At 42.1% G+C, this 21,651-nt stretch overlaps 2 protein-coding genes across 2 annotated transcripts in view; one reads left to right on the forward strand and one right to left on the reverse strand.

The window, feature by feature from the left end:
* MYH15 (myosin heavy chain 15) overlaps nucleotides 1-12,499 on the forward strand; it is a 183,087-nt gene extending 170,588 nt beyond the window's left edge. The window contains 5 exon segments of the mRNA XM_032629422.1: nucleotides 2,179-2,278; nucleotides 8,295-8,425; nucleotides 10,313-10,434; nucleotides 10,951-11,010; nucleotides 12,139-12,499. Coding sequence (XP_032485313.1) covers nucleotides 2,179-2,278; nucleotides 8,295-8,425; nucleotides 10,313-10,434; nucleotides 10,951-11,010; nucleotides 12,139-12,499 — 774 coding nt within the window.
* Nucleotides 12,500-12,845: 346 nt separating this feature from the next.
* The window catches only part of HHLA2 (HERV-H LTR-associating 2), a 159,342-nt gene continuing 150,536 nt past the window's right edge, over nucleotides 12,846-21,651 (reverse strand). Inside the window, 4 exon segments of the mRNA XM_032631046.1 lie at nucleotides 12,846-13,576; nucleotides 14,368-14,426; nucleotides 16,981-17,115; nucleotides 19,681-19,998. Coding sequence (XP_032486937.1) covers nucleotides 13,529-13,576; nucleotides 14,368-14,426; nucleotides 16,981-17,115; nucleotides 19,681-19,998 — 560 coding nt within the window. The 3' untranslated portion in view covers nucleotides 12,846-13,528.

Genomic DNA, 21,651 nt, shown 5'->3' on the forward strand with positions numbered 1-21,651 from the left:
TCTACTGTTGAATGCCTCTATTATATTTTTTAATTCAGTTATTCTATTCTTCATCTCTGTGATTTATGTTTGGGGTACTTTCTTATACTTTCTCATTTTAGAAATGTTCACTTTGTTCATGCATTGTTCTCCTGAGCTTGGTGAGCATGTTCATGACCATTATTTTGAACTCTATCAGGTAAATCACTTTATCCTTTTCTGGGGTTTTATCTTGTTCCTTCATTTAGAACATATTCCTTTGTTTCTTAATTTTTTTTACTCTCTGTGTTGGTTTATATGCATCAGATAGAACAACTACCTCTCCCAGTCTTGAATGAGTAGTCTCATGTAAGAGAAGATCTTTATCGTTCAACCCTACCCTAGCTCTTTGTTGTCTCTGAAACCTTTGTGATTGTCCAAGTGGCCTTCTTTGTTCTTAGTGGCTCCCAGTAGTTGAGGGTGTCCAAGAGCTGTCAGTGTTCCAAAGGGGAAGATCTCGGTCAGTACCTAGGTGCAGGCTGATTGGAAGCCATACCCTCAGGTGGGAGCTTTCAAAATATGCAAATATACCTCTTCCAGGAAAGACTGGGGGGTGGGAATTCCTGTTTCCTCTGTTCTGACCCTTGGGGTGACAGCCAGTTAAGAACTGTTTCTTTGTTTGCTACCATCCTGTTGAACCTGTGAACACAAGCCCTGCTGGTCACTGGAGACAGGATATCAAGGGATGTATCCTCTGAGCATTAGTTACAAAAGTCAGTGCACCAGACCTGTGCATAAGCTCCTTTCTCAGAGATACTGGTGACCTGGGTGGGGCATGTGAAGATGGTACCCACTGGCTTTCCCAGGCATTTCAGTCTGCTGCTACTGCCCTGGAAGGAGCAGGTGGTTGCCAATTGGAAACTCTTTCTGTTTGTTGCAGTACTGTAGGACCCATGAAGATAAGTCCTGCTGGCCACCAGAGCCAATCTTTCAACGGGTGTCCCCTGGGCAGCAGCTGTAAAAATGGGCCACCAAACATGTGTACAAGTTCCTTTGCAAGAGATACCAGCAACCTGGAGTGAGGCAGAGGGACAGTGTGAAGATAGTGCCCACCAGCCTCCCTGGTCTCTGGAGAGTAATGCAGTCAGCCCCTTGATGTATGTTAAATTAGAAACCTTCCCCTTGGGCTGAAGCTACTAAGAGAAGCAAATAGGCCTCTTTCAAGAAAACACTGGGCATTTCTGTCTGCCGCCTCTGTGGTGTGTCCTGGGGGATAATGGTTAAACCTAGCAAGGAGGGAACAAGCAGGATAGCTATGGACGCATAGGAGATGAGACTAGTTGGAGTGAAGGGAGATTGTGGAGGGCTGTGGGAGGTAAGTGGAGAAACCATGAAAACCACCAAGAAAGTTGATACTTGATAGAATAGGTAAGATGGAGCCAGAAAAAATTTTTGAGCAGTGGGGGTATGTCTTGGGTAAATTATTCATCTCAGTCATCAGCCAGTTGAGGCACTTTCTTCTTCAGTGAAATTCAGCAGCTCCAAAGTGCAGTTACTCTAGTTAAAAGGGTGTGGTAAAGGGGGTGATGTGCAGAGCCTTCCTACATGTCTGTCTCTCCACTGCTTTCTCCTCAGAATACCCAGGGCTTCACAGAGCATGGTTGAGAAACACCACCTCACTAGATTTTCTTTCTCCAGCCCAAGCCTAGATTGCAGTGGAAGCAATGAGAACACACCAAAACAGTCCCCACAGCTTATGGAATTTCCCTCACTATCTCTGCTGATGCCCCCACCAGAATTCCAGAAAACTTAAACTTTCCTATAGTTCCATTATCCAAAGCCAAGGATCAACTAGAAAGTTCAAGGGAGGAATTGATTTGATTGGGGTTGGAAGCGGGCACTGAGAAACCACAGGCAGATGTGGCTTGGCTGGGTTGGGAGGGCTGAAGACCAAATTGAAACTAGTGGCTTTAACTTCCATTTTAGCAAAGGCTGGGAGTTCTGTGGTGGATAAGGAGAAATGACTGTCATTACTCTGAACTGTGTTTATTAATTTCTTACAACTTGGGATGAGTAGAGTTAAACCAATTTTTCAAATCATAACTCTAAATTTGGTGTTTAATAAAATTTCCTTACTCTCATTTCCTCATGTGGGGCTACACCCAATGCATACTGCTGGATCCTTCAAATCACCTTCACATACATATCTATACATAGCAGGCAGAGGAAGATAAGAAAAATATGAGCAGGATGCAGACTCTGATGGATAATCTTCAGCTAAACATACAAAGTTATAAGCAGGAAATCGAGGCAGTGATAAGTACCTGAGGCAGTTGCAACCTCATGGATTTCCTAGCCATTTACATTTTTTTTTTTTTTTTTGGGTACACGGGCCTCTCACTGTTGTGGCCTCTCCCATTGCGGAGCACAGGCTCCAGAAGCGCAGGCCCAGCGGCCATGGCCCATGGGCCCAGCCGCTCCGCGGCATGTGGGACCTTCCTACCGGGGCACGAACCCGTGTCCCCTACATGGGCAGGCAGACTCTCAACCACTGTGCCACCAGGGAAGCCCACCCATTTACTTTTTTTTTTTTAATGTAAGGGCTAAACTTTAATTTTTATTTATTTTTATTTATTTATTTTTGATGTATTTCTTTTCTTTTTTTTAACAGCTTTATTGGGGTATGATTGCTTTACAATGGTGTGTTAGTTTCTGCTTTTTAACAAAGTGAATCAGTTATACATATATTCCCATATCTCTTCCCTCTTGCATCTCCCTCCCTCCCACCCTCCCTATCCCACCCCTCCAGGCAGTCACAAAGCACCGAGTTGATCTCCCTGTGCTATGTGGCTGCTTCCCACTAGCTATCTACCTTACGTTTGGTAGTGTATGTATGTCCATGCCACTCTCTCGCTTTGTCACAGCTTACCCTTCCCCCTCTCCATATCCTCAAGTCCATTCTCTAGTAGGTCTGTGTCTTTATTCCTGTCTTACCCCTAGGTTCTTCATGACCTTTTTTTCCCCTTAAATTCCATATATATGTGTTAGCATACGGTATTTGCCTTTCTCTTTCTGACTTACTTCACTCTGTATGACAGACTCTAGGTCTATCCACCTCATTACAAATACCTCAATTTCATTTCTTTTTATGGCTGAGTAATATTCCATTGTATATATGTGCCACATCTTTATCCATTCATCTGATGATGGGCACTTAGGTTGTTTCCATCTCTGGGCTATTGTAAATAGAGCTGCAATGAATATTTTGGTATATGACTCTTTTTGAATTATGGTTTTCTCAGGGTATATGACCAGTAGTGGGTTTGCTGGGTCATATGGTAGTTCTATTTGTAGTTTTTTAAGGAACCTCCATACTGTTCTCCATAGTGGCTGTACCAATTCACATTCCCACCAGCAGTGCAAGAGTGTTCCCTTTTCTCAACACTCTCTCCAGCATTTATTCTTTCTAGATTTTTTGATGATGGCCATTCTGACCAGTGTGAGATGATATCTCATTGTAGTTTTGATTTGCATTTCTCTAATGATTAACGATACTGAGCGTTCTTTCATGTGTTTATTGCCAGTCTGTACATCTTCTTTGGAGAAATGTCTATTTAGGTCTTCTGCCCATTTTTGGATTGGGTTGTTTGTTTTTTTCTTATTGAGCTGCATGAGCTGCTTGTAAATTTTGGAAATTAATCCTTTGTCAGTTGCTTCACTTGCAAATATTTTCTCCCATTCTGAGGGTTGTCTTTTGGTCTTGTTTATGGTTTTCTTTGCTGTGCCAAAGCTTTTAAGTTTCATTAGGTCCCATTTGTTTATTTTTGTTTTTATTTCCATTTCTCTAGAAGGTCGGTCAAGAAGGATCTTGCTGTGATTTATGTCATAGAGTGTTCTGCCTATGTTTTCCTCTAAGAGTTTGATAGTTTCTGGCCTTACGTTTAGGTCTTTAATCCATTTTGAGCTTAATTTTGTGTACGGTGTTAGGCAGTGATCTAATCTCATACTTTTACATGTACCTGTCCAGTTTTCCCAGCACCACTTATTGAAGAGGCTGTCCTTTCTCCACTGTACGTTCCTGCCTCCTTTATCAAAGATAAGGTGACCATATGTGTGTGGGTTTATCTCTGGGCTTTCTATCCTGTTCCATTGACTATGTTTCTGTTTTTGTGCCAGTACCATACTGTCTTGATTACTGTAGCTTTGTAATATAGTCTGAAGTCAGGGAGCCTGATTCCTCCAGCTCTGTTTTTCGTTCTCAAGATTGCTTTGGCTATTCGGGGTCTTTTGTGTTTACATACAAATTGTGAAATTTTTTGTTCTAATTCTGTGAAAAATGCCAGTGATAGTTTGATAGGGATTGCATTGAATCTGTACATTGCTTTGGGTAGTAGAGTCATTTTCACAATGTTGATTCTTCCCATCCAAGAATATGGTATATCTCTCCATCTATTTGTATCATCTTTAATTTCTTTCATCAGTGTCTTATAATTTTCTGAATACAGGTCTTGCTTGTCTGTAAAATTTTTAATTTCTCCATCAAATCTGAATGAGATCTTTGCTGGGTAGAGTAATCTTGGTTGCAGGTTTTTCTCCTTCATCACTTTAAATATGTCCTGCCACTCCCTTCTGGCTTGTAGAGTTTCTGCTGAAAGATCAGCTGTTAACCTTATGGGGATTCCCTTGTGTGTTGTTTTTCCCTTGCTGCTTTTAATATGCTTTCTTTGTATTTAATTTTTGACAGTTTGATTAATATGTGTCTTGGCGTATTTCTCCTTGGATATATCCTGTATGGGACTCTCTGTGCTTCCTGTACTTGATTAACTATTTCCTTTCCCATATTAGGGAAGTTTTCAACTATAATCTCTTCAAATATTTTCTCAGTCCCTTTCTTTGTCTCTTCTTCCTCTGGAACCCCTATAATTCGAATATTGGTGCGTTTAATGTTGTCCCAGAGGTCTCTGAGACTGTCCTCAGTTCTTTTCATTCTTTTTTCTTTATTCTGCTCTGCACTAGTTATTTCCACTATTTTATCTTCCAGGTCACTTCTCCGTTCTTCTGCCTCAGTTATTCTGCTATTGATACCATCTAGAGTATTTTTAATTTCATTTATTGTGTTGTTCATCATTGTTTGTTTCATCTTTAGTTCTCTAGGTCCCTGTTAAATGTTTCTTGCATTTTGTCTATTCTATTTCCAAGATTTTGGATCCTCTTTACTACCATTATTCTGAATTCTTTTTCAGGTAGACTGTCTATTTCCTCTTCATTTGTTAGGTCTGGTGGGTTTTTATCTTGCTCCTTCATCTGTGGTGTGTTTTTCTGTCTTCTCATTTTGCTTATCTTACTGTGTTTGGGGTCTCCTTTTTGCAGGCTGCAGGTTCGTAGTTGCCATTGTTTTTGGTGTCTGTCCCCAGTGGCTAAGGTTGGTTCAGTGGGTTGTGTAGGCTTCCTGGTGGAGGGGACTAGTGCCTGTGTTCTGGTGTATGAGGCTGGATCTTGTCTCTCTGGTGGGCAGGTCCACGTCTGGTGGTGTGCTTTGTGGTTTCTGTGGAATTATTATGGTTTTAGGCAGCCTCTCTGCTAATGGGTGGGGTTGTGTTCCTCTTTTGCTAGTTGTTTGGCATAGATTATCCAGCACTGTAGCTTGCTGGTCATTGAGTGAAACTGGGTGCTGGCATTGAGATGGAGATCTCTGAGAGATTTTCGCCATTTGATATTCTGTGGAGCAGGGAGGTCTCTTGTTGACCAGTGTCCTGAAGTTGGCTCTCCCACCTCAGAGGGACAGTACTGACTCCTGGCTGCAGCACCAAGAGCCTTTCATCCACACGGCTCAGGATAAAAGGGAGAAAAAGTAGAGAGAAAGAATTAGTAAAATAGGAAGAAAAAAGAAAGAAAGAAAGGGAGGAAGGAAGGAAGAAAGAAAGAAGGAAGGAAGGAAAGAATAAAGAAAGAAAGGAGGGAGGGAGGGAGGAAGGAAGGAAAGAAGGAAGGAGGGAAGGAAAAAGGAGAGAAAGAAAGAAGGTAAAGTAAAATAAAATATAATAAAGTTATTAAATTAAAAAATAATTAAGAAAAAAAATGGATGGATAGAACCTTAGGACAAATGGTGGAAGCAAAGCTATACAGACAAAATTTCATATAGGAGCATACACATACACACTCACAAAAAGAGGAAAAGTGGAAAAAATCATAAATCTTGCTCTCAAAGTCCACCTCCTCAATTTGGGATGATTCGTTGTCTATTCATGTATTCCACAGATGCAGGTACATCAAGTTGATTGTGGAGCTTTAATCCACTGCTTCTGAGGCTGCTGGGAGAGATTTCCCTTTCTCTTCTTTGTTCTCACAGCTCGCAGGGGCTCAGCTTTGTATTTGGCCCCACCTCCGCGTGTAGGTCCCCGGAGGGCATCTGTTTTTCTGCTCAGACAGGACGGGGTTAAAGTAGCCGTTGTTTCGGGGGCTCTGGCTCACTCAGGACGGGTTGAGGGAGGTGTACGGTGTGCGGGGGGAGCCTGCGGTGGCAGAGGCCGGCGTGACGTTGCACCAGCCTGAGGTGCGTCGTGCGTTCTCCCCGGGAAGTTGTCCCTGGATCCCGGGAACCTGTCAGCGGCGGGCTGCACAGGCTCCCCGGAAGGGAGGTGTGGATAGTGACCTGTACTGGCACACAGGCTTCTTGGTGGCGGCAGCAGCAGCCTTAGCGTCTCATGCCCGTCTCTGGGGTCCGCGCTTTTAGCCCCGGCTCGCTCCCGTCTCTGGAGCTCCTTTAAGCAGCGCTCTTAATCCCCTCTCCTCGCGCACCAGGAAACAAAGAGGGAAGAAAAAGTCTCTTGCCTCTTCGCCAGCTCCAGACCTTTTCCTGGACTCCCTCCCAGCTAGCTGTGGTGCACTAACCCCTTCGGGCTGTGTTCACGCAGCCAACCCCAGTCCTCTCCCTGCGCTCTGACCGAAGCCGGAGCCTCAGCTCGCAGACCCGCCTGCCCCGGCAGGTGAGCAGACAATCCTCTCGGGCTGGTGAGTGCTGGTCAGCCCTGATCCTCTATGCGGGAATCTCCCTGCTTTGCCCTCTGCACCCCTGTTGCTACGCTCTCCTCCGCGGCACCGAAGCTTCCCGCCTCCGCCACCCGCAGTCTCCGCCCACGAAGAGGCTTCCTAGTGTGTGGAAACCTTTCCTCCTTCACAGTTCCCTCCCACTGGTGCAGGTCCCGTCCCTATTTTGTCTCTGTTTTTTCTTTTTCTTTTGCCCTACCCAGGTACGTGGGGAGTTTCTTCCCTTTTGGGAGGTCTAAGGTCTTCTGCCAGCGTTCAGTGGGTGTTCTGTAGGAGTTGTTCCACGTGTAGATGTATTTCTGATGTATCTGTGGGGAGGAAGGTGATCTCCGCGTTGTACTCTTCCATCATCTTCCTCTCTCCCCCATTTACTTTTGATTAATGGAGATATGTGGCCCTAAGCTAGATGAGCAGTTTGTCAGAGACGACCAGCTCAGCTTAAAGTCTGCTCATTCTGTTTTTTTCTCAGGCTAGAATTATTACCTATCGTTAAAATTTGTGCAACTTTTCCCTTCAGGGAGACAGAGCTCTCTCCCTTGACCTTGTGGTTATGCCCAAACATGTGCATGGCAAAAAAATGAGCCAAATAACAGCATGGTATCATGTAAAGATGGAAAATTTTTGGTTGCGTAATCACCCTGAGACCTTCCTCACCCTAGGGCTTTCCTCACTCTAAAACCTTGCTTGAGCATAGATGCAGCCCACAGTCCTTTTATCTGATGTGCCTGGACATAACTGTGGCCAAAACTACCATCTCTTGAAATGTACTTGTCAACCCTGGTTAGTAGCCATAGCTCCATGGAATATAATTGATGAGCACCATATATATTGGCTTATGCCTAATAGTAATATATCTTGAAGGGTTTTGAATTGATTATTTAAATGCTTTGGGCTAAAATACTGCTATGTCTAATAATTACCTGTTGACCCTTATAATTATGAAGATAAGCTCCCTCTACCCAGAATAGGATGTTAAACTGATTACAAAACAAATAACTGTGGTAAATCTATCACATACCAAATCTGTGAAAGCTGGACTACATCCAGTTTGTGGAAAGTGCTGACCATGTTCTAAATTTCCAGGGAACAACAGTTATAAAATGGATCTGGTGCCTGCTAGGAATCTGAATCCATATATATCATACCAATATATGATATTCCATTCAATACTCAGAAGTTTAGATTCATTTCACACATTTTTCAACTTTCTAATGTCAGAGAAGAACAAAAATATGACTAGTAGGCTCAGGGATTCCTTTTATTTTTTCATTTTTTATTTTTACAGGAAGCAGAAGCTAGTCAATAACTTTCCAAGTATAAGAAGCAGCAACATGAGTAGAATGGAGCTAAGTAAAGGGCAGAGATAGCCGAATCTCAAGTTAATAAGCTCAAGATTAAAGCAAAAGTGTTTGGGGAAAAGGTACGTCAGATATTCAGCTCTGCTCTAACTTTTAAAGCATTTGTGTTTCAGGTTCATGTCATCACATGGAAATTTCTTGTTCCTCTCTTAAAGGCTTTTAAAAAACTACATCAAAAAACAGGTTCTGGGGCTTCCCTGGTGGCACAGTGGTTGAGAGTCTGCCTGCCGATGCAGGGGACGTGGGTTCGTGCCCCAGTCCGGGAAGATCCCACATGCCGTGGAGCGGCTGGGCCCGTGAGCCATGGCCGCTGAGCCTGCGCGTCCAGAGCCTGTGCTCCGCAACAGGAGAGGCCACAGCAGTGAGAGGCCCATGTACCGCAAAAAAAAACCAAAACAAAACAAAAAACTGGTTCTGACAAAATTTTCCTATATTTATTAATTCTACTTGTCCAGGGAGTATGAAGCACTAAGCATTTGAGTGGGATGCACACTGTATTTACGATTCTCAAATGCTTAATTCTAGGTTAATGTGCAGGCTCTGAGCTCCAGGGCCTAGATTCATGTGGGTAGAACCGTCAGAAGTCCAGGGAGCAAAGATGATTAAAGAAGCACAGATGGATCTGCTTGAAATTCTAAGTGAACTCCTTCTATTGTGGGCAAGTATGTGACTTTGTATCATATTGATATGGAGACCCCAGGCGGACACGTTTAAAATTGAGGCCATGGGGCTTCCCCGGTGGCGCAGTGGTTGAGAGTCCGCCTGCTGATTCAGGGGACATGGGTTCGTGCCCCGGGCCGGGAGGATCCCACATGCCGCGGAGTGGCTGGGCCCATGAGCCATGGCCACTGAGCCTGCGCGTCCGGAGCCTGTGCTCCGCAACGGGAGAGGCCACAACAGTGAGAGGCCCGCATACAGCAAAAAAAAAAAAAAAAAAAAAAAAAATTGAGGTCATGAATGAGAACAAATGCAAGAGTCCTGCTTTTTAGCAATCTTCCCTAAAACAGAGAAAGGGACTGTCTACATCTCTGGTCCCCCAAACTTTAGTTCTGATCCAACAGTAGGGGCCAGTGCCCTAATTTTCCAGGTAAAGTGATAGAGTGACAGCACTAAACTGTAGGCTTGGCAGCGTCATTATCTTAGTCTGTTCAGGCTGCCATAACAGAATACCAGAGACTGAATGGCTTACAAACTACAAATATTTCTCACAGTTCTGGAGGCTGGGAAGTCCAAGGTCATGGTGCTGGCAGATATGGTATCTGGTGAGGGCCACTTCCCTGTAGACAGCCCTCTTCCCACTGTAACCTCCTAGGGTAGAAAGAGAAGGAAGAAGCTCTCTGGGGTCTTTTGTGCATAAGGGCATTAATCCCAGTCACGAGGACTCAACCCTCATGACCTAATCACTTCCCAAAGGCCCCATCTCCTACTACCGTCACCATGGGGGTTAGGATTTCAACCTATGAATTTTGTGGGCGGGGACACAAACTTCATACTGTGGCAGTTAGAGTAGCCTAAGCTTCCTCATTGAGATTGTTCCCAGAAACACAGTTTTAAAGTGTGATCTGGCTTAAAGGAGGTTGGATACTCTCCACAGAATGCCTACAGAGTACTTAGCACAGGCACCGTCATTTCAGTTTTAAAAACATGGTACATGCTTGGTCTTTATTATTTATTATAAATGAATTACTAATAACCGTTCAAGATAAGTAGATAGGGCAGCCAATAATAAATACTACCTTATGGGAGGGCGAAGGATCTCTTTTGAAGAAGAGACTAGTTGGTTATATTGAATATATTTGGATCCAAATATGAGAAATATGAGACATTTGCAGACTCCAGAAATTTCCTATCCATGAGCAAGTAGCTGTCTCAGGGATAAGGCCTATATGGAGAGATCCAGTTAAGTGGTTTGAACTCTGGCCTCAGTTTGAGAAGTGTTATGGCCTCAGATTGGGGTCTTCTGTGCAGAAGCTGCCCAGCAACCCCACGTAATGGATTTGTTTAGGGAAATACTTCACACGTGCGGCAATTGCACTCAGCTGCAGGAGGTCGAAGGGCCTCGGAAACAGATGTAATGCATTCGACTTTGTCACGATTATTTCCAACAAAGAATAAAATAAGTGAAGCAGAAATTGCTTCTGAGAGGCCAGAGATGAATAGGAAAATCGTCCTTGGCAGTGCAATGACTAACTGTTTTCCATTCACAGGAGGAGAGCCTGAAATTCCTTCATCTGTCATAAACCAAAGGAAAAGGTTTTCTCATAGAACTGTGCATCAGGTCTGTGGAGCAAATCGGTGATGTGGCTACTGTCTCCCTCATGGGGTCTTCTATAGAGGGCGCTGCCTTCGCTGGCAATGCAAGGCGAGCAAAAAATTGAGTGACTGAGCACACCCTTGCGGTGAATTACTGGTGTCTGCTTTCTCTCATGCAGATAATTGCCTCAATTCCCTGCCTCCCTTTGAAGCTAATGAAGAGTTGGCTAAGTCCTGCTTACGTCTGGAAAGCACTGGGTTTGGTTCTTGGTATGCGGTGCACTAATGAAAGTCACAGGAATCTCACAGAACACGCTGATATTCTGTTTTTCAGGTTCATGAAGAATGACCAGTCCTTGTTTATAAAGGACAGAGGCTGGAGAAGTACAAGGAGGTACTGTTTTATGGCCAGAAACTTAAGTTGCATTTGAAACATACACTTAATTTTTTTACTGAAGTATAGTTGATTTACAACGTTATATTAGTTTCAGGTGTACAACATAGTGAGTCGACATTTGTAAGTTATACTCCATTTAAAGTTATTATAAAATGTTGGTTATATTCCTTGTGCTGTACATTGCATCCTTGTGTCTCATTTATTTTATACCTCGTAGTTTGTACCTCTTAATCCCCTTCCCCTCCCTCTACTCCTCCCGCTACTGGTGACCACTAGTTTGTTCTCTGTGTCTATAAGTCTCTGTTTTGATATATCCACTCATTTGTGAAACAGACATTTTAAAAAATATGTTTATGCTGTGTCAAAAGTAGTTTAAACAAGGTGATCAGAAAATGAAATAATAAAAGGGAATATTGTTGCTTCCAAGTGTAGTGGGAATTTTTTTGATTTTTTTTTAACTTTCCTCAGAGGCAAGTAAACATTTCCCATGAAAAATTAAATAGATGTAAGAATCTTTTAAATTCTGATGTTAAAAAATACTTTGTCCATATTGCTTCTTAATGAGTAATATTCACAGAAGACATGAGCTATGTTATGGTCCACGGGGACTAAGGCATATTGGTAAATGGTTATTACTGAAGTTAGTGAACTCTGCTGGCCTTATTTCTACATCCGTGAGTCTATATTTCTAGCCACTAATGGTGGGAGACAACAGGCTTTTCTTAGCATTCTATAGTGATTTGCATATAGTCATAGTTGGTCATTTTGCACTTGTAGGTAAAACCCTCCTGCTGGACAACCATGTAGGCTACATACTTGTGCAGTACTGAAACAACACCCACTCAAGATGTTCAGATCAGTGATAGCTGGTATGCTGTCTTTGTATTGTACCAATTTGGCTAAGCTGGAGGTACGTTTCCTGTGTGGTTCTGGATTAAAGTTGGTCACAAGAGAACTATGCACCAGATTTGAGAGGAAGAAGTGAAGGAACAGCTGGGTTCTTTCTGCGCTCATAAGGTCATTGTATGGCCCCAGGCACAGTGATAGCTGGCAAATATTACTCCAGGCTGAAAAGGCGAGCTAGCTGGGATGGGCCACAGCTCTGTGGACCCTCAGCTCTCTCAGCTCCTCTCAGAATCCTCGCCCGGCAGGTATGCAGCTCCATGGCAATGGGCGCCAGCTTATCATCTTACAGGTCACTCACAGTGTTGACTTTGGAGGCCCTGAGAGACTGCATGGGGTCCAGTTTGTTCTTATAAATTCCAGTCCATCCTCAGTCCGTGTCCAGCTGTCCTTCGTGACCGCTGGCACAACTGACCGACAGCGACCTCAGGCCCAGCACCAGATGCAGAGGGGAGAGCCTGGTGCAGACTTCTTCACCAGTGCCCACAGTTCTATAATGTTGAATCTCTATAATAAATCCTTATTCTGTCGTTCTCAGCAGTCTGCCTCTCTGATCCAACCTGCTTCACACAGGTGGCTCTAAGATTAATTCAGGGACTCAGCGGCGTCGAAGGACACAGAGTCCTTCTTGTCCACCATCCTCAGTGTGTTGGCTTTGGTCTTTAAATTTATCCCCCTCATCACCGTAAGTAGACTAGAGCAATTCTGAGCACTTTCTCCTCATCAAGTGTCTTATGTGCTTTTCTAAAGTTTTTCTTTAAGCATCCTTAATACTTTACCGTTTGTGATGAACACTGGTCACAACATTGTAGCAAATACCTGAAGTTAACAGAGCTATGTGCAAAGTAGGAGATTGTGAAAGAAGTTCAGCTGATAAAGAAAATTGGATCAGGTAGTATTTTTTGTTTTTAACATCTTTATTGGGGTATGATTGCTTTACAATCATGTGTTAGTTTCTGCTTTATAACAAAGTGAATCAGCTATGCAAACCCTGGTGTTGAAGGGTACAACCCAATTCCAGGGATGTCAATTCTTGAGTTGATAGGGCCCTTTGCACCCTGGGTAGTCTTAGAGATACTGACATTCTTACTCTTTGGGGGTCCCTAAGACTCACCATACTAAATCTAGTTGATTAAACTGATATTAACCATTCATATAAAACTAGAGTACAATACTTTAGCAAATCCATTGCCTGTTTTCTAGGCTCTGGTTTTTCACCTTTTCACTAAAGTGACTTCTGCTTCTACCACTCACCCATCATTAGTTAATCAGATTTTGAATCATCTCTTAGTGATTCATTTCTTCTGAGTTCTTGGAGGAAACCTCACTGTAGCCTCCCGGGCTGATTGCAGCAGGAATGTAAATGAATGGGATAGTTCTTTTCCAAGCTGAACTGGAACCCTTGGCATCCAGGCATTTATAATCTTGATGCATGTAGGGGGGGGTCAATGAATGATTCTTAGGGCGTGAGAAAGAAGGTAATTATTCTCTTTCCACTATCACAAGTCTTTGCAATGGCAGAATTGTTGGGTCATGACAAGCCATTGCTGGAATCGCAGTGAAGAAAGGGGAGGTGAGATCACTGGATATTAAGGATGTTTGTGCTGTGTTGTCAACTCCTGTCTTCACTTCCTTTACTGAATGAATATTCTGAAAGAGCCTAGAACCAAGAAAAATGGACTCAAAATCACCGTTGTTCATGTCAGAATAACCATTTTTATCTTAAGTATTTAATGCTGGTAGTGTTTTGTTTTGTTTTGTTTTTTGGGAGGAGGGAGCTTTAAGCTACTGTTTGCATCTGTAATCCAAGATCCATGAGACAGTTATAAAATAAGTAGTTATGAAGTCTGGGTCTTATCAGTTAATTTTAATTTTCCTGCCAGATGTTCCTGAGATTTTAACAAGTAGAAAAACAAGTTTACCCCACTCTTTACTGTTATTTATTCTGATTAATGGAACTCATAAATAATAAAAGGTGTGCAGCAAAAAGGAAGTATGCAATCAAGCTATAATTCGTAAGTGAATTATAAGTTCTGAAGGAACCTAGAAGTGGTTGGAAAAGTGTAGAAGGTCAGCAGTCTGAGTCCGGGCAGAAATTATAGTCTGCTTTTCTCTTCTTTATCTGTCTGTATTGCCTTCCACTCCTATGCAATCCCATGTTTCCATCAGAATAGTAAGTATATTGGTACATAGTGCCATTTGAAATCATCTTTACAAATAACAGTTGGAGATGATAAGAGCACACACTTATTTAAGCAAGTAGAGCATGTTTAATTACAGTGGGAAAAGCCTAAGTGTATTTTTTTCCCCATTCTATTATCCTGCAATCCCTCCTGCCTTTTTTTCTGTGTAAAAGTCCCGCATGATGATGTGTGAATCAGTCAAAACTTCAATTACCTTTTACGGTAGCATCCTTATACTGTAAATAGTTTGATAAAGGAAATGCCTTACCACGTTTTCTTCTGCAGTACCGTCATGGCTAGATCTCTGATCAGTAGATGGATGCCCCTCTACAAGAAAAAACAGAACTTAAAAAAACATGGCTTTGCAAACACCCAAATTCTCCCTTATTCCCTCCTCAGTATAATTATGTTATTAGAAGCACGTTAGTTACTCCCCTCTTCAAATCTTTTTTCCAACAAACAGCATTAAAAATGCATTTAATGTACAAATACCTCATCAGAAACAGCAGTAAATTCTTATGGCTGTTTCAGGGTCCTCCAAAGCAGGGATAAAGGCAATTCAACCAGGCCAGGAATTCCTGGCTCTTTAAGATTGTTGGCCTGATTCCTACCAGATATAAACAATGGAAAATAGCCAAGGTGGTGATGGATAGGAAAAAGAGACATAATGTCATTTCTCAAGGAAGGCCTTCCTTCTGGGTCTTGCTAAAATCTAGGATAATTTATACTAAGGGCATTTTAAAACAGAGTAATAGAAAAGGGACTTTAAAAAGAAGACATACAAGCCATGGTCATGTGAAACAACAGCCTGGGAACTGGAGGTTTTGTGACTTTTAGTTTAACGGCTTGAAATATATTTTCAGCCCACCTAACTACAGAACTGTGGAACTTCTTTTTATTTTAAGTGGTCAATACCCTAACATGGTTTTTTCTGATATCTCCGGACTGCTCCTCCAGAATCAGGATCCATCCTGCTCTCTGCCACGGGAAGCTGACCTGGATGGGTTCTACCTGCAGGGCTTCTCTGCCCTCTGGTTTCCAGTTGGCGTGGAGATCAAAGGGAGGGAAGGGCAAAATCAGGTACTTATTCTAGCTCCTTCCCTATAGTCTATCTGTGTCCTCTGAGTGAAGGTCGCCCTCCTTACAACACAGCTTGTTCCATGACTCTCCTTGCAGGTTTTGGGCACTGCTCGCTCTTCTTGTCCCTTCAAGTTCAGGTTTTCTAGCAAAGTTCTGGGGGAATGCACTATGTTCTGTGCTCCCCTTTGTCCAGTTTTGAGTGTGCCAGGTCCTTTGTGTTGGACTTGTGCACACTTCCAATATAGAAACTAAACCATCCTTCTTGAGCAGTATGTAGTGCCCCCTGTCCTATAATTGGAACCTAATCTAATCACAAGTATCATTATATTAGGGTTTACATGTGGGGGACAAACTAGACTACCTGCAACCTCCCATCTTTTTCTACTTCTGGCAGCTAAGAGGAGCAACAAGTAAGGGAACTGACCTATTAGTATAAACAATCACAGGGCTACAACTGGTGAAATCCTCACTCACTATCACCCTTAAAATCCTACCTTCAATAATGGTGTCTGCTATATCAAATAACCCTAACTTCAGCGGGGGCAATAGGCAAATATCAATCAAAAGAAGGGACGTGGGATCTATTTAAACCTCCCAGGACACTCAGAGCTTTCTCGGAGGGATTATGAAAGGAGGGAGAGCTTCTTGGGGCCTAGATCTACCTCTGCCACTGGTTAGCTGGGTCATCTTAGGTGGTGCTTATAAGAGTCTGTTTCACATACCTATTTAGAATTTGTGTTAACTTTCTGGATTCTAGTTTTCTGACCTGTAAAATGTGGAAATAAGTAAATTCAAGCTTTTCATAGATCTAATTCTGTTGATAAAAGCAAAGTCTTTTTAGAAGTCCTGTGACCATGGAATCTTAATGTATCATGTTAAATTACTACAAGTAATTAAACTGCTATAAGTAACACAGTTTTCTAGCAGAAAACTTAGAAAACAGTTTTTTAAAAAACGTAACAAGGATTAAAATAAAACAGCCCATCAAGGACAATGCTGTTTTGAGCAGTAGTAACTGTAGGCGAAACTCAAAGAAAGCGAAAACAGAGCCCAGGGACTTAAGGACGTCCAGACATAATAGAAGTACCTGGGCAGATGTGTGGTGGAGAGATGTGTAGTACCTCTCTACAAAGGCAAAGAACGTTTTGGCTTCTTTCCAGCTATTTTTCAATGCAAGATAATTCAGATCATCCTGTGTATTATTTTACTGCCATATCTAAATTTTCTCTCTTTAGTAGAAAAAAGAGAAATAAAACAACTTAAATAACACGTGACTTTCAATTCATTTAATCAATTTCCTGTTATTATTAAAATATTCAATGGGGCTTCCCTGGTGGCGCAGCGGTTGGGGGGTCCGCCTGCCAATGCAGGGGACGCGGGTTCATGCCCCGGTCCGGGAGGATCCCACATGCCGCGGAGCGGCTGGGCCCGTGGGCCTTGGCCGCTGAGCCTGCGCGTCCGGAGCCTGTGCTCCGCGGCGGGAGGGCCACGACAGTGAGAGGCCCGCGTGCCACCAAAATATTCAATGAAAAACTGACAGTGTGATTCAATGGATGTGCTTGTATATAGCTTGCTGTGTCTCTGACCATTTAACTCAGGATAATTTCCTAGAAGTAAATAGCTAGGTGGAAATGTGGGCACCTTTTAAAGAATTTTTGAAAAAGTTTAAAAACAGCTCTGCAGAAAATTCAGATCTATTTACATGCCTAGCAGCAGTGTAGGTGTGCAGCTGCAGGTGTATCTTTGATACACCTCTACCTGAACACCCAGGCACAAGACCAAATCCTCCATGAGATATTACCTGTGTAGTAATATCCGCATCTTCTTGATTTAACAGCTAGAGTTAAAAGCAACAAAATTGCCACCATGACTGCCACCAATGTTGAAATTGTTCCGACAACTGTTTCTTGACTTGCTTCAACAAAAAGTCTGTAAGCTGGAAGAAAAGTTACCAGAAAATAAAAGAAAATGTATAGATGGTGAGTAGAGTATGTTTACTAATTTTATAACTAGCTATTTCTGCGTTCTGGATGGGAGACAGATTTCATATTAGTGAAAAAACTCTTCCTAGTGAAAAGACCCATTAAAGATATGAACAACAGCCCTGTCTGGACCAGAGTTGTTCATGAGCATAAATAATAACTCCCAACCTCAATGTGTCTATTGTGGGAAATCTGCCAAAGCTGTGATATTAACCAATTTGGGGCCTAGTGGGGATGAGAGTCAGGAGAGAAAAAGTCTGAAAACTTGAGAGACAATGAGTCTTCTATGTATTTTAAGTCTTTATTGTTTTTTATTGTAATAAGATAATCAACACACTTTTACAAAGGAATAATTATGACTACAAACTAGCCTCAGCCTAGTGTATTCCTTGGGGGATGAAGGGAGGTTGCAGTGTACCCTTGGCTTGGACAAGGCAGGATCCTAGTGGGATAGAGATGAGCAGTGCAGAGGGGATGAGGAGAGTTGAGTAGGAGCCATGATCTTGAGTAAAAGGTGACAGGTGACCACCAGGATAACCGATAGTGCTTGGAGCTCCTCAGGAATAACTGGAGGAGCCAGAACTCTTCTCAGCATCTTGGTTGGAACTAGCATTGTTATAATTGGTATTAAAGGAAGTGGGGAACTCAGACGCCAGAAACTTGGAGACCTTGAGTAACCAAAGTCAGAACCAGCTAATCTTATAATCCATGTTCTACCAAAGAGTAAGGAGCAAGCACTAGAGAACAGAGGTCAAATTCAGGGGGGAAGATAATTATGGCTTTTCTTTAAAATGAACAGCTCTGTATAATGGATGTCAATTTTTATGAATATACTTTTACTTAATGTTTTACAACCAATAAAACATTAATCTCTCCACACATTTGTCATCCTGAAATTCTGTACCCACATAGAGAAGGAGTAATTAAGTAGAAATGTTGACTTCTTAAAGTGTTTTCATAGGCATATTTTTCCTCCTGACGAAAATTCTGCAATGTATAGCTTCTTACATTATCCATGACCCTCAGTTCCCCCATCTGTAAAGGGATTTGTCCAAGATCACATATTGATTCAGCAGCAAAATTTAGCAAGAATTATTTAATTTCATTCAATTCAGTGCAACCTTTCTAGAGAAGATCCAGACTCTAGGAATCATAAGCCCCGCTATCTGGGCCTCCTTTTCAAATACTGCAGTATTTCCTGGGCAAGGCAGCAAGCAGAAAATTGCAATTCAGTACAGAACAGCAAGTTTCCTTGAAAGAGTGTTTCTCCTGTTCCCTGCCCTGATGGGGTAGTTCCTGCTATAGACCTCTTTCTGGGGGGAAGGATGGGCAAACCCTCTTGCAGTCTCAACTGACCGGTATTTTACTTCAGAATGAGAGGTTCTGAAAAGCTTTTCTTTGACAGAGATGGAATGGTCACGCTGCTTCACTTTGTGTAAACTGAAAATTAGACCTCTAATTAGAAAGATGGGCCAGATGTGGTCTTCAGACTGTTTCTTCCTGATTATTTTTCTAAACTCCAAAATGAATCCAACATTTAAGAAAATAGAATTAAAGCTTAACTGTATTTTATGTAAAAGTGACAGTCCTATTTTGGGGAAAAATAGGAGCTTCATCTGCATCTCAGTTTTCAGTACCCTCAAAGTAGCAACTCTACAAAGGGAGTGTTATCACTCAGTGTCTTGAAGTTTCTATCTATTTGAAGTTGTCCTTGACCCAAGGACAACTCTGTATTCTTATCTCCAAAACACACTACATAGAATCTCCAAACCGTCAAATCTGTTATTTCTCCTAATTTTCATAACTATAATGATAAAAATATTTCTAAAACATACGTTCCACTGACTTATATTTTAATAAAGAATAGAAAGAGAAGTGCCATGGTCTCCCATGATGTCAAGTTGATCACTTAAGGGTAAGGGTGATCAGCCCATCTTGAAAGTCAACTTCATGAGTACACAGTCTATGACTCTATGGATACTGGACTAGAAATATTTTAATTAATGAGTTTTACCAGTTAGCTACCAATAGAGGTAAAAAAAAAAAAAATGAGCCGAATCAGGCATACACGTAATGTTTCAAATGCCCTTTGGTAACTGTTTTCACCAGATTCACAGACCATACTTCCCCAGCATCCAGCAGAGTCCAAATTCTAACTTCCTCCTGTACCTACACAGCTTCAACTCCCCAAACCCAGACCATGAGGCACAGATGAGGCACAGTGGTAAGCAGGAACTGAAGATGCTCAGCCCACAGAGTAACAAAACATATAGGTTCCCTCTTCATTTCTGAAGCCCTGAAACCCTAAAAAGGAAATCTTCTGGGAGTAATTTCTTTTTTTTTTTAATGCAAGACTTGCCTGTGGTTGATTGTCTTGACTGGAAGCAACCCTGTAGACAGTATTTTCAGAAATTCTATTCAAAGGTATTCTTGAAATGGCAACCTAATTTTCCTGTTTGATGTTCACAATCTCTAACGCTGTACCCGAAACCCATTATGCAACCCTACTTGTAACTTACCTACATGCAGTGTTTGGATGGTGAGTAAAGTATATTTGCTTGAAGAAATGTTGCACAGGTATTCTCCACTGTCTGAAAGACGAAGATCCTTCAAAGTCAAAGAGAAGTCATGCAGGTTTATCAGAGCTTTGTTCCGTGAAAGTAGGGGCTCATTGATAATTGTTTCTTGTGAGGAGTTCAGAAATTGAGCCAGGACCAAAGAATTTCCACTGTCCACCCTGGACCAAGTGACCCTGAAATCTTCATTTGGTAGGAAAAAACTGTTTTCAGGTTTACACGAGAGTGAAACGTTTTCCCTTTGCTTTTTACGAAGGCCATCTAAAAACAGAATAGAAAAGTAGAGATTAATGAAAACAAAATTTTCAAATGAATTTTCTAAGTTACACCTAGAAATATCTTTGAAAATACCTTTTGGAAAGCAATGAGATATTTGTACTGTGGAGTTTATTAAAAGCTTTACTACCACTATTTCAAAGTCTCCCACCAAGGTTAAGCTTAGGCCTCAGGAGACGTAAGCCTGGGCCAGCTAGGGAGGTGACACACCTGGTTTTTAACTCCTTCAGCCTGACGGTGATCACTCAAGAATGTTGCTATGGTTATCAGCCTTTTAAACTCAGTGATCTTCCTCTGCTGACCCTGAGTGCTGGAGTTACGTCCTTGTCACTATCTACACCGTGGCAGTCTCTGCTAATTTCATGGTCTCAACCACTTCTCAATCTCTCTTTCAAGACGGAGTCTCTTTTCTTGCACGTAAGAAGTATATTTCTAACCGTGCAGGTAATTCCTCACTGGACCGAGCTCTTAGAACAGGGACTCTGCTGGGTATTCTTAGCTTGTCCCTCCAGAGCTAACTCCATCTTGTCCTTCCTATTCTCTAGTTCTGTCAGCTGGCCTCTATGGACTACCATGAATTGTTCTCCCTGGTTCTAGACATACCTACTTTGCAGTCCACCTGTGCAAGAGTGATGCCAAAGCAAGCCATCTAAAATGCCACTTCCAGTCGCTCCAATATTTCATATCCTTCTTTGGCTCCATACTACCTCCAGGGCTGGCTCAAGCTCTTCAGCAAGATGAAGCCATTTGATCTGGTTTTTGCCTTCTACTCTAGGCTTATCTTTTGATACTTCAGTTTAACCCTCAACCATTTATATTTCCACAAATTCAAGCAATATTTACTCCTCTGTGCTTTTGTGTACAGTATGTTTTTTGCCTGGAATGCCTATGTTCTCCTGGAATTTCCTACTGCTCTTTTAAAATTCTGCCCTTATGCAACTTCCTTAAGCATATGTTCTGTAAAAACCTGATCCATACCCAACCATGGTGAACAGAGTTACTCACTCTCTTTGTATGCTACATTCCTGGTTTAGTTTTATTTTTACATGTTTGTACTAGACGCTGTGGATCCAGAAGTAAGAGTCCACAGCATCTAGTACACATCCGGTTCTTAAGTTCACAGTCTGAGAGTGACAAAGCTTGGTACATAATAGATCCTCAACAAGACAAAATAACGCTGAGCCTAAGGAACTGTTGGAACTCCAGGATACTCATTTCTGAATAAACATGAGAAATTATGATTTTCCTTAGAAAATATTTGCAATTTAATATTTTCAACCCTTTCCCATGTTTCCATTGCTGCCTGGCTGATGAACAGAGAACACTGGCTGCTCACACTATTGACATCATATAAAGGTAGTGAATAATTCATATTTTTAGTGTCTTCTTGGTGAATATTTTGAGAATTTGAAACTCAGGGGTAGAGGCAGGACCAAGATGGCAGAGTAGGAGGACCCTAAGCTCACCTCCTCCCACAGACACACTAAAACTACAACTACATATAGAACAACTCTCTCTGAGAATGACCTGAAGACCAGCAGAATGGCTCATCTATAACTAAGGATATAAAAAAAAAAATACACCAAGGTGAATAGGAGGGGAAGAGAAGTGATCTAGTCAGGACCCACACCCATGAGG

This window comes from Phocoena sinus, chromosome 4 (assembly GCF_008692025.1).
Source record: "Phocoena sinus isolate mPhoSin1 chromosome 4, mPhoSin1.pri, whole genome shotgun sequence".
Classification (NCBI taxonomy): Eukaryota; Metazoa; Chordata; class Mammalia; order Artiodactyla; family Phocoenidae; genus Phocoena; species Phocoena sinus.